Here is a 13098-nt window from a genome sequence, read left to right on the forward strand (position 1 = left end):
ACATAGTAAGTGCTTAACAAATACCACAATTATTATTATTATCATTATTATCATTATTAGTGACCCCCCCACACACCCATAAGTATAGGTTTAGGCTAGTCCCAAGGTCAGACCCAGAATCAATCGTGTCTAGACACATGCATGAACAGAATCTCATCAGCTCCAGTCTGGTCTTTGAGCAACTCTACATCTAAAGGCCTCCAAATTGGCCACTCCAACACCATGGGACATCCTGAAGCACATTCCCACTTATCTAAATGGCTGCTCAGTCATCCGCCACTTGTCTGTTGTGTGACCTTGGGCAAGTCACTTCACTTCCCTGGGCCTCATTTACCACATCTGTAAAATGGGGATTAAGACTGTGAGCCCTATGGGGGACAGGGACTGTGTCCAACCTAATTACCTTATATCTACCCTAGTGCTTAGAATAGTGCTTGGCACATAGTAAGTGCTTAGCAAGTACCATAATAATAATAATAAATGTAAGGTGCCTGGGACAAATGGTTTTTATAGCTGGTCTAATAGGCCCTAGTAACTGCTTCTTACTTAGTACAATGCTGGATACTCAGGGAGCACTCCATATTTATTGACAATGCTTGACACATTGCATTTTGTTCAATAAGTAACTACGGTGGTAAGGATGATGTTTACCATACAGTGTGCAGGATCAAGTTGCAGCTGAAGAGAATTTAGAGAATGCGTTTTTGCAGCATGGCTCAGTGGAAAGAGCATGGGTTTTGGAGTCAGTGGTCATGGGTTCAAATCCTGACTCCACCAATTGTCAGCTGTATGACTTTGGGCAAGTCACTTAAATTCTCTGGGCCTCAGTTACCTCATCTGGGAAATGGGGATTAAAACTGTGAGCCCCCCTGGGGACAACCTGATCACTTTGTAACCTCCCCAGCACTTAGAACAGTGCTTTGCACATAGTAAGCGCTTAACAAATACCATCATCATTATTATTATTATTACTCTCCGTGCCTCAGTACCTCATCTGTAAAATGGGGATTGACTGTGAGCCCCCCGTGGGACAGCCTGATCATCTTGTAACCTCCCCAGCACTTAGAACAGTGCTTTGCACATAGTAAGTGCTTAATAAATGCCATTATTATTATTATTATTATTATTATTATTCCTGCCCTGACTGAAAAACAGATGCATTGAAGTCACTTGAGGAAGGCGATTTTTCTGACTGGGATTAATTGTTTACTTTCCCCTGCAGTGTGATTATGACAATTAACAGGAAAAGAAATCTGGTGTTATCGATGGGAGATGGTGCCACCTTTGTGGTGGTTTTACACCAAGTGTGGAAGAAGAATCCTGTCCACCAGTCCTTCCTCGGGGTATATACTCTGGACAGTCATAAATTGTCTGAACGGACCCATGGGCTGTTAGGTAGGAGCCCATCTTTGACCTGTTGTTTTCAGGGGGTTGTTTTCACTGGAATGAAATGATCTTTGTATAAACAGCTAGTTCTGTACTCTTTCAACTGAGAGGAAGGAACTTCAACTGTATGCTTTTGAAACTTGATATACACTCCATGATCGATTATAGACAAAATTCAATGCTTTGTGTTACAGTCATAAGCATGTCTTGTAATATTTTTCAGTCAGACATCTAGAATGGTAATCCAATTCTGCTATTGATGATTTCCAGGACAGTTTTTGCACCCAATTGATTTTGAAGTGTTCGATGTCCGGCCTGGGTCTGATCCCTCCAAACCAGATGCCACAATGATGGTGAAAAACCACAAGCTGACAGTCACCAGGTAAGCTGGCTCTTCCCGGAGGGCCTATTTTCCCCAGCAGACCACTCTCCCACTTCTCTCAACTGACCCTGATGTCCTTTGTCCTTCAACTAAGATGGTCACTTGGACCATAGGTCATTTCATTCATTCATTCATTCAATCGTATTTATTGAGCACTTACTGTGTGCAGAGCACTGTACTAAGCCCTTGGGAAGTACAAATCGATACCACTAGACTGTAAGCTCATTGTGGGCAGGGACTGTGTCTACCAACTCTGTTGCATTATACTCTTCCAAATGCTTAGTACAGTGCTCTGCACACAGTCAGCACTTAATAAATGCCATTGATTGATTACCAAAGATCTTAGTACCACTGTTTAGTATCCCACCATTGGAGAAGCAGTGTGGCTCAGTGGAAAGAGCATGGGCTTTGGAGTCAGAGGTCATGGGTTCAAATCCCGGCTCCTCCAATTGTCAGCTGTGTGACTTTCGGCAAGTCACTTAACTTCTCTGTGCCTCAATTACCTCATCTGTAAAATGGGGATTAAAGACTGTGAGCTCTCCGTGGGACAACCTGATCACCTTGTAACCTCCCCAGCACTTAGAACAGTGCTTTGCACAAAGTAAGCACTTAATAAATGCCATTATTATTATTATTATTATTATTATTACTGTGTTCTGCCTTGCTCTCCATATCCTGATGGTGACTGCCACGTTCCTGAATTGTGACAAGGGTTTCTTGGCATCTCCCATCCGGAACCCTGGATGAACCTCGGTAGTGGGTCTTCGGGACGGATTTCCTGTGGAGAGTAATCGATTCTAGTGCCGGCGGCTGGAGCAGCGCCACTCACCTGCTCTCATCCCTGCCAGCACCAAGCACTTGGAATTTGTTTTTCAGGGGCTGGCAGAAGGATTACAGGAAGGACCCACGGCAAGGCAGCGAGGTCTCCTGTTGGTTCGTTCACAACAATGGGGCCGGACTGATTGACGGCAGCCACACGGATTACATCGTCCCAGACATACTTTACCAAGAGGATTCACCCACTACTTCATTATGAAAACTCACATTACCTTGGCGTATCAGGATTCTTTCAATTCCAAGGCCACTCTCTGTTGCTCATGAATAAGGGATATTCACTGAGGGGCTTCCTTTGGACATTTTCCTCTAGACTATAAGCTCAATGTGGGCAGGGATTGTGTCTACTAAGTCTGTTGTATTGTACTTTCCCAAGTCCTTAATATAGTGCTCTGCACACAGTAAGTGCCCAATAAAATACCACTGATTGAATGATTGATTTATCGTTTGATCAGTAGAACCTATAGGGGTCCAAGCAAGAGGAAGGCCCTAAAATGGGAAAGTTTTTGCTGGTTGGAATCTGGGAGGCAGACTATTTTCTTTTCCAAGATCTACATAACACCCTTCCCCACCCATTATTTTTTAACCAGAGGAGTCATTCTTTTCTCCAACCTTTCTGTCCATAACCACTGCATCCTGTGTGAGGTGTGTTCTGTTAGAAAGTGCCGGCAATCTGTTCTGAGATATTTGTGTTTCAATAATGGTAATGAGTCCTACATACACATCCTTTAACATGGTCAAACTTGAATTTGTGTTGGAGGTGGTTGATTTAAGGGGCCTTTTGAAACTCAAATACTTTAGAGACTGAATGAACTAAATCTCTAGTTGGGCTGACTCCAGTTAGGAATGTCACATGCCTAGACAATGATCTGTACAAAGTAGGAGTTTGATCGATACTGTTGCCACAGATTCTCACATGGGCCATTGACCAATTTCTGGAAAGGAATCATTTCAAAGTAATCATTTTCTACTGAGAACACAATGATCTCGGCCAGAGAGGCCTCACTTTGCAGATAAGAGAGTGGGGGAGAGCGAGATGAGATAGGTGGTAGGAGAGAGGGGAGGCTACCTGTTTGAAGAGAGCTGGCAAATGAGGAGCAGTGTGGCATAGTGGATAGAGCACAGGCCGAGCACAGGCCCAGGAGTCAGAAGGTCATGGGTTCTAATTCCTGCTTCGCCACTTGTCTGCTGTGTGACCTTGGGCACATCACTTAACTTCTCTGTGCCTCAGTTCACTCATCTGTAAAATGGGGATTATGACTGTGAGCCCTATGTGGGACAGGGACTGTGTCCAATTCTATTAGCTAATATCTACCCCAGTGCTTAGAACAGTGCCTGGCACATAGTGAGTGCTTTAACAAATATCATTATTAATTACCTTGTACCGTGGACTACTGCCCGGTAGTAATCCAGCTGAGCCCAATACTCTGATGAGTGCTACAGGAGAAAACATCTGCTGGCAGTTCCTTATGGAAACTTTCCTCCATCTGTGTGGGACTGCTGGAAAAACATGAGTTAAAAATGAAGCTATTTCCAATTTGGGTTATCTAGTCCAAACCAGTCATCATTACATTAACATCAATGTTAACCCCAACAAGAATAATGATCAGGGGTTCACTTCCAGGCCATGTTGGATTAGCCCAACAGAAATTTGGGCATTTGCTGGTGAGCCGGCTGGTGACCCAGGCCATGGGGCTAATATGTTCTCTGAGGTTGGTTGTACCTCTATTTGGCTTCTAGGGAAGCAGTGTGGCCTAGTGGAAAGAGCATGGGCCTGGTAGGGTCAGAGGACCTGAGTTCTAACCCCAGCTCTGCCTGCTGTGTGTGACCTGGGGCAAGTCACTTCATTTATTTGTGCCTCAGTTTCCTTATCTGTAATCTGTAAAATGGGGATTCAGTATCTGTTCTCCCTCCTCCTTAGACTGTGAACCTCATGTGGGCCCTGGGCTGTATCTGATCTGACTTTCTTGTATCTACTCCAGTACTTGGTACAGTGCTTGGCACATAGTAAGTGCTTAACAAGTGCCATGCTTAATTACGATTAGACCTATCCTGGCTCTACTCCACAATTACCAACAGCCTTAGCTCACACATCTGTTTCTCAAACCGAATCCCTGCTGTTTACCCTTCTTCTGCCACTCATTAATTCCCTTTAACCTTCCCTCTGCTCCCTGATCCACACTTTCCAGGAAGAGGTGGGGAGAACTTCAACATTTACTTTGGCTTTCTTTCTAGCCTGGGCTGAACAACTCGGGCCTCTGCCTCTATGTTGAGTTAATAATAATAATAATAATAATAATAATAATAATAATGGCATTTGCTAAGTGCTTCCTATGTGCAAAGCACTGTTCTAAGCACTGGGGAGGATATAAGATGATCAGGTTGTCCCACGTGGGGCTCACAGTTTTAATCCCCATTTTACAGATGAGAGAACTGAGGCACAGAGAGGTTAAGTGACTTGCCCAAAGTCACACAGCTGACAAGTGGTGGAGCCTGGATTAGAACCCATGTCTTCTTACTCCCAAGCCCATGCTCTTCCCACTGAGCCACGCTGCTTCTGGCAAGAAAAGTCATACTGCTGCCTGAATCCCAAGCCCCACAGGCCTCCTGGTGTCTCCTCTTTGGCCAGGTTGGAGGAGAGACCAAAGGGGAGACCAAGGAATTGGAGCCAGAAACCTGAGCCGAAGCCCTTTGAGGCTCAGGTAGGGCTAGGTTCCGGTGGCAGCAGAAGCTACTCCCCTGCTTGGCAAGAAAGTGAAAGTTGCCACCACCCAGCAATCTCCCTTCATCATCCTGACAAGTATGAGATGAAGATGAGAAAGGAAAAGAAGTGGGGCCCTAAAAAGCAGAAGTGTAGCCAGAGAAGCAGAGAAGTAGCATGGCCTAGTGGATAGAGCATGGGTCTGGGATTCAGATGGACCTGGGTTCTAAATCCAGCTCTGTCACTTGCCTGATGTGTGACCTTGAGCAAATCACTTCACTTCTCTGGGCCTCAGTTACCTCATCTGTAAAATGGAGATTAAAACTGAGCCCCATGTGGGACAGAGATTTTGTCCGACCGGATCTGCTTGTGTCCACCCCAGTGCTTAGTAAAGTGCCTGGCATACAGTAAGTGCTTAACAAATAACCATTATTATAACCATTAATAATAATTACAAGGTAGGGCTGTTGGGAACATAATCTCCTAGCTGTTACAGTCCTGAAGAACAGAGAGGTGTGGCAATACCAAAATTGGTTAACTCTTCTAATTTGCTGCCCATAGCCTCAGTTGGCCCCCTCCAACCCGAGTCTAGCTCAAACCCAACAGGAATTACAAATTTCAGGGGCCAACAGTCCGCATCAAACAGAAACTCCTTACCATTGGCTTTAAAGCCCTCAATCATCTTTCTCCCTCCTTTCTCATCTCCCTGATTTCCTATTACTACAACCCAGCTCGCACACTTTGTTCCAATAATGCCAACCAACTCACTGTACCTTGAGCTCGCCTACCTCGCCACCAACCTCCCTCCCATGCCCCGCCCCTGGTTTGGAATGCCTTTCCTTTTCATATCCGACAGACGATCACTCTCCCCACTTTCAAAGCCTTATTAATAGCACATCTCCGCCAAGAAGTCTTGACCGACCAAGCCCTCATTTCCTCTTTCTCCTGCTCCCTTCTGTGTCACCCTTGTACTTGGATTTGCACCCTTTATTCACTCCTCCCTTGCCCCCACAGCACTTACGTACATATCCAAAAAGTATTTATTTACACTGATGCCCGTATCCCCCTCTAGACTATAAGCTCATGGTGGACAGGGAACATGTATACCACTCTGTTATAGTGTACTCTCCCAAGTGCTTAGTACGGTTCTCTGCACACAGGAAGTGCTCAATAAGTACTGTTGATTCATTGATTGATCAAGAGATAGTGGACTCCAGTCCCAGCTCTGCCACTGAACTGCTGGGGACCTGAACCTCTCTGTGCCTCAGTCTCCTCAACTGCAAAATGGGGATGAATCAATGGTATTTACTGTGTGCAAAGCCCTGGATTAAGCACTTGGGAGAGTGCAAAACAACAGAGTTGGTAGACATATTCCTGGTCCTCAAGGAGTTTACAATCTAGAAGAGGAGCTTGCAGTCCACAGGGATAATAATCTCAGCCTCTCTCTACATCATAAATATGTTGAAAGGACAAAATGAGATGAGGCATGTGAAACCATTTTGGAGAAATGGAAAAAGGGTCCTTCTTGTTCAAGAGACTATTATTATCATTATTATTTAATCATTGTTAAACTGTTCTAAGCACTGGGATCTTGTCTTGTCTTATGCTGTCATCTCCAACCCATAGTGACTCCATGGATAAATCTCTCCCAGAACGCCCCACCTCCATCTGCAATCGTTCTGGTAGTGTATCCATAGAGTTTTCTTGGTAAAAATAGGGAAGTGGTTTACCATTGCCTCCTTTCGTGCAGTAAACTCGAGTCTCCGCCCTCGACTCTCTCCCATGCCGCTGCTGCCCAGCATGGGTGAGTTTTGATTTGTAGCAGTTTGCCTTCCACTCACTAGCCACTGCCCAAGCTAGGAATGGAATGGATATGCCTCTGCTCGACTCTTCCTCCCATAGCCAGGACTGGTAGAGTACTGGAAATTCTCCAGGTGCAATCCTGGGCAAGCACTAGGGTAGATACAAGTTAATCAGGTTGGACACAGCCCCTGTCCTACATAGAGCTCAAACCCTTAATCCCCATTTTACAATTGAGGTAACTGAAGCCCAGAGAAGTTAAGCAACTTGTCCAGGGTTATACAGCACATATGCGGCAGAGTCGGAATTAGAACCCAGGTCCTTTTGATTTCCAAGCCCATGCTCTATCCACTAAGCCATGCTGCTTCTCTGTCCGCAAATGACTTATTTATATTAATATCTGTCTCCCCCTCTAGACTGTAAGCTCCTTGTGGCCAGGGAACATGTCTACCAAGTCTGTTATATTGCACTCTCCCCAGCATTTAGTACAGTGCTATGCACACAAATGAGTATATATCTATAATTCTATTTATTTACAATGATGCTACTGATGCCTGTTTACTTGCTTTGATTTCTGTCTCCCCAATTCTAGACAGTGAGTCTGTTGTGGGCAGGGGTTATCACTGTTGCTGAATTGTACTTCCCAATCACTTAGTACAGTGCTCTGCACACAGTAAGTGCTCAATAAATACGATTGAATGGATGAAAGTAAGTGCTTAATAAGTGTGATTGATCGATTGATTGATTGACACAAATGCATGGGTGCTAAGTAAGGTGATATGACAAGAAGACCCACAAGGTCTTGGGATCCCATTGGCAGAGTTGGGGTTGGGGGGGGGAGGGTTCAAGGTTGCAAAGCCTGCTGGAATTCATTCAATCATATTTGTTGAGCGCTTACTGTATGCAGAGCACTGTACTAAGCACTTGGGAAGTACAAGTTGGTAACATATAGAGACGGTCCCTACCCAACAGCGGACTCACAGTCTAGAAGGGAATAGCTGCAAGCCATTGTCCTCTTCCTTCCAAACCTGACCCAATATACTCACATTGTCACCCATGGAGGGAAGCCAATGGGATTCTGCTCTGGTGCATGTGGAGAGTGGATGAGAGCAGTATCTCTGAGTGAGATGAAGGGAAAGTGACACTAGGTCGAGAAAAGGAACTCTCTTAGGCGAGCTAAGACACTTTTGTCTACTCACCCCTCCTTGCCTCCCACCTACCCATCGAGCTGCCACCCAGCAACCCATGTCACATGTGCATCTCACATGTACTCTTCCTGTTAGTGTGTTTATCTAGGTGTGTTTCTGCCCTTTTTTTTTGTCTTTCTGTTGCTCTCTGGGAGCATCTCTGTCCAAAAGAGAGGGGTGGGGGTGGGGTGTGTGTGTGTGTGTGTGTGTGTGTGTGTGTGTGTGTGTTTGTAGTATGTGTGAATGGATCTGTTTATTGTTGCATTGTTCTCTCCCAAGCACTTAGTGCAGTACTGTACATACAGTAAGCCCTCATTCATTCATTCATTCATTCATTCAATCGTATTTATTGAGTGCTTACTGTGTGCAGAGCACTGTACTAAGCACTTGGGAAGTACAAGTTGGCAACATATAGAGACGATCCCTACCCAACAGTGGGCTCACAGTCTAGAAGGGGGAGACAGAGAACAAAACAAAACATCAACAAAATAAAATAAATAGAATAAACATGTACAAATAAAATAGAGTAATAAATACGTACAAACATATATACAGGTGCTGTGGGGAAGGGAAGGAGGTAAGGCGGGGGGGATGGGGAGGGGGAGGAGGGGGAGAGGAAGGAGGGGGCTCAGTCTGGGAAGGCCTCCTAATAAATAGGCCACTCAATAAATATGATTGAATATGATTGAGAGTGTGTGTGTGTGTGTGTGTGTGTGTGTGTGTTGTTTCTGGTGTCTGTGTCCCTGTGTACATACCCTGCCTCTGTATGTCTGAGTCTCCCAGGGCATGCCTTTAAACTCTCTCCTTCCATACTTCCTTAAGGGGGTGGAGTTTTTCCTTTTTTTAAACTTGTTTATCTCTTTGGGATTTGGCAACTCCCTGCACAAGTCAGAGCCAGTTTCTCCTTGTTGCTCTTCCCCGAGTCTCAGGGCAGATCCAGATCCCACCATAAGAGCTGGAGAAAAGGCCACGAAGGAGCGAGGTGAGAGGGTGGCCAGGGAGGTTCAGTGGCAGTGGCAAGGGAGGAGGCCCTCTTCCTCAAGCAATTGAAATCAGTGGGAAAGGAGATGAGAAGAGGAGAGGGAATCTTTTGCTAGGTAGACAGACCCAGGGAGCCTCAGGAAACTTGACGTTGTGAGTACAACTGGGTCTTCAAACCAAATGGGGAAACAGTTTTTTTATGGTATGTGTTAAGCACTTACTAAATGCTAGGCACCTTACTAAGCGCTGGGGTAGATATGAGCTAATCAGGTTGGACACAGTTCATGTTCCACATGGGTCTCACAGTGTTAATCCCCATTTTAAAGCTGAAGGAAGTGAGGCACAGAGAAAAAGTTAACATGAAATGAATGAATAATCTCCCAAGCGCTTAGTACAGTGCTCTGCACATAGTAAGTGCTCAATAAATACCACTGATGATGATAGCTGAGAGAGAGAGAAATGATAAAAGTAACAGGCACAACTGAATAAATCAGTCACAAAAAATGGATAAGTACAAGAGTGTTGATGTAGTGCATGGGATGATATGATGGGGAAGATGGGGAAATCTACCTTAGAGCATCTATGTTACTTTTAAATTAATATTTAACCTAAGTGTTCCCGTGACACTATTTGTTAACTGTCTGCAAACAGGAGGCCCCTTATAAGCAGGATTTTCCAGGGTGAGTCCTTAGTCAGTTCATTTATCCAACATGGATCATCGCTTGCGGTTCATCCTACTGACCCTCTTTATTTCCGGGCTCGTCACTTCGGACTCTGTGCTAAAGCCACGTAGGAGCTTCAGGGTAAGCCCCCCCATAAAGCCCCCTCCTTGCAGGGCAGAAGTTTGGCAGTTTTCTGGGGTTGAGGCATGCCCGGGGGAGTGCGGGGGGAGGGGGAGGCCCTCCTGTGCCATGGAGCTCCCTGGGGACAGTGGATAGAGGGCAGAGGTTCCCCCAGGCTGCTGAGCCTATGGGATGTGCAGGCAGAGGAACATTATGGGATATTCTGCCAAGGAAGGTGGGAACCTGAAAGGACTGGAGGAGAAATCAGAATTGGTGTTAGGCAGCTGGGGGTGGGGAGAGAAGTAGAGAGGTGAAATTGTGATGATGGAATGAGGGGAGGGTAGTGGAGACAGGTAGCATGGGACCCAGGGGCGATCACTAACAAGCAAATCTAGTGCCCATTTTTTCAAGTTTCCCACACTCCCTGAGAACCATAATGACCCTTTCCAAGGCTATTACTAAGCAGGACATTCCTCATCTCCCCTTGTAAATCCAGTCCTCCTCCTAACTTTCCTGTCTCTGGGGATAACAGCACCATTCCCCCTGTCGAGAAGTCTGCAACCTTGGCATTGACCTTGATTTCTTCTTGCCTTTCAGACCTCCCATTCAGTGAACTCTAAATCTTGCCAATTCTTCCTCTAAAACGACTCACCCTTTCCTCTCTCTCTAATCAGCTACTACCTTGGTCCAAGCTCATGTCAGATCACGATTAGACTAATGTATCAGGCTCCTCGTTGGTTTCTTGGCCACCAGCACTCTCCCCTGCCACTTCAGGCCAAACTCCACACTGCTGCACAGATCATCTTCTTGAAGTGTTGCTCAGCACATATCTCTTCACATCTCAAAAATGTCCAATGGCTGCCCATCTCCCTCACATCACAAGCAGAAACTCCTGACCATTGACTTTAAGGCTGTCCACCAGCTCTCTCCATTTTACCTATCAACTTGATTCCCCAGACTGGAGCACCCTCCCCAACCAAATCCACTTGATTCCACATCTCATCTTCAAAGCCCTCCTAATATTCCACCTCCTCCAGGAAGTTTTTCCCAGTTTACAATGCTCTTATTGCATCAACACAAGCTCCCTCCTTAACATGTTTATTTTATTCCTCTCCCCAGAATTTATCCCCAGTTATTTATTCAGTTATTTCATCCTGATCTATTTATCCTACTTCCAGTTATATCCTTATTCTTTCTGCTTTCACTATCTGCAAATAGCTTCTGTCTGTCTCCTGCATTAAACTGAATTAGCACCTTGAGGGCAGGAATCATGTGTCTTGCTAATGTTGGAACTCTCCTAAGTAGTTAGTTCAGTGCCTAGCTTGTCTACTCAGAAGGCACTCAATAAATATTAAGGGTGAGAAGCAGTGTGATCTAATGGCAAGAACGCAGGCCTGGGACTCAGAGGACCTGGATTCTAATCCCATCTCCACCACATGTCTGCTGTGTGACCTTGGACAAGTCATTTCACTTCTCTGTGCCTCAGTTACCTCATCTGTAAAATGTCCCCGTGTTAGACTATGAACCCTACATGGAACAGGGACTATGTCCAGCTTGCTTATTTCATAACTACCCCAGTGATTAGTATAGTGCCTGGCACATAGTAAGCGCTTAACAAATAACATTAAAAAAAATTTGATTAGTTAATTCAAAAGTATCCCCAGATCTATATCTCAAGGATTATAGGTCCAGCTTCACTTCAGAGTTGATTAAAATTGCTTGCTCTTAAAGTCTTTAATGGTTTTTAAAGGCTGTCAGGCACAACTGAAGACTTGTCAATGCTCCCTTTATGACTACCCAAAAAGTCAGAGATGATGTTCCACAGCCTTTGGTGAGAAAAAAGCTTGATTTGTAAATATTTTCACCCCCTCAACACTCTGATGTATTTATCTTTGTTTTTGCAGAAGCGGAGCCTCCCAGATACGGTAAGTGCTTCCCTCATTCAGGGATTTGATTACCAAATCTAGTTTTTTAGACTACCAGTGGAGAGGTCCAAGTGTCTTTAGGTTGGTGAAGCATGTCACAAACCTACCTGTGAGATGTCACCCTGAGAGGTGTAGAAATGGATGTTCTGTTATTTGGTCATGGGCTCAAATCCTCACTCTGCCGCTTGTCAGCTGTGTGACTTTGGGCAAGTCATTTAACTTCTCTGGGCCTCAGTTACCTCATCTGTAAAATGGGGATTGATTGTGAGCCCCACATGGGACAACCTGATCACCTAGTATCCTCCCCAGCGCTTAGAACAGTGCTTTGCACATAGTAAGCGCTTAACAAATACCAAAATTATTATTATTATTATTATTGCTGAACAGATCACTGTGGGGCTGGCAGGGAGGAAGAATGGGAGTTAGGGGTAGGAGAGAGAGTGAGATTTCAAACCCTCAAAACAAGAGATTTTTCAAAAATACCTGAGGGGGATGTGTTGTTTTAGGCTAACATCTGGTCAATCCTGCCACCCAGTTGTCATGGCAACCTTCGCTTTCTCTACATATGGGGAAAATTAAGTGCCAAACCAGCCTTCTGAAAAGCTGCTGACTTTCAAAGGGTTGTGGAGGTAGGGGGTTGGGGAGATTTAGGGTACATTTTGCGATAAGGGGAAGTTGTCCCATGACTGTGGTTCTGATAGTTTTGAAGACATTCCAAACATGGAGCCCACGTAGGATGGAGGCAAGCAATTTGGATTCAAAATAACTGATCTGCCACCCGTGGATGGCCAACCACAGTCATTGCCATGAGCACAGATGTTTGAAAGAGAGCAAGTCCTTTCTTTCACCCACTGTGGAAGGCCCCCAAGATGGGGAGATGGGGTGTCAGCTGGGGCGTGTGGCTTGGGAGAGCATGGACTGGGCTGAGATCCTTCCCCCTGAATTGGGAGTTGCTTCAACTACTAATCACACTCTTGAGGTCCCCCCAAAACTCCAGTGGAGCATGTAGTGACCTGGGGATTTGGCTGCAGTGACTGCGTTCTCTCAACTCTGACTTTAAAATCTTCCTTGCCCTTGGATTCCTTGTCTTTGAGAGGAAGCCCAACTGGGCTTCCACCTC

The 13098-nt window shown here is 45.3% G+C and overlaps 2 protein-coding genes and 1 non-coding gene across 3 annotated transcripts in view; 2 read left to right on the plus strand and 1 right to left on the minus strand.

Annotated features, from left to right (window-relative positions):
* LOC119950351 (inter-alpha-trypsin inhibitor heavy chain H3-like) overlaps positions 1 to 2975 on the plus strand; it is a 40947-nt gene extending 37972 nt beyond the window's left edge. Inside the window, exons 20-22 of the mRNA XM_038772666.1 lie at positions 1223 to 1395; positions 1657 to 1768; positions 2645 to 2975. Of these exons, the coding sequence (XP_038628594.1) occupies positions 1223 to 1395; positions 1657 to 1768; positions 2645 to 2804 (445 nt within the window). The 3' untranslated portion in view covers positions 2805 to 2975. The remainder of the gene's footprint in view (positions 1 to 1222; positions 1396 to 1656; positions 1769 to 2644) is intronic.
* Positions 2976 to 7117: 4142 nt separating this feature from the next.
* LOC119920109 lies at positions 7118 to 7255 on the minus strand. Its single transcript, XR_005447874.1, has one exon. It is a non-coding gene; the product is annotated as a small nucleolar RNA SNORA7 (small nucleolar RNA).
* A 2711-nt stretch (positions 7256 to 9966) lies between these two features.
* The window catches only part of LOC119919592 (inter-alpha-trypsin inhibitor heavy chain H3-like), a 39642-nt gene continuing 36510 nt past the window's right edge, over positions 9967 to 13098 (plus strand). The window contains exons 1-2 of the mRNA XM_038740138.1: positions 9967 to 10074; positions 11958 to 11978. Of these exons, the coding sequence (XP_038596066.1) occupies positions 9982 to 10074; positions 11958 to 11978 (114 nt within the window). The 5' untranslated portion in view covers positions 9967 to 9981. The remainder of the gene's footprint in view (positions 10075 to 11957; positions 11979 to 13098) is intronic.

The sequence above is a fragment of the Tachyglossus aculeatus genome, chromosome X1 (assembly GCF_015852505.1).
Source record: "Tachyglossus aculeatus isolate mTacAcu1 chromosome X1, mTacAcu1.pri, whole genome shotgun sequence".
NCBI lineage: Eukaryota > Metazoa > Chordata > Mammalia > Monotremata > Tachyglossidae > Tachyglossus > Tachyglossus aculeatus.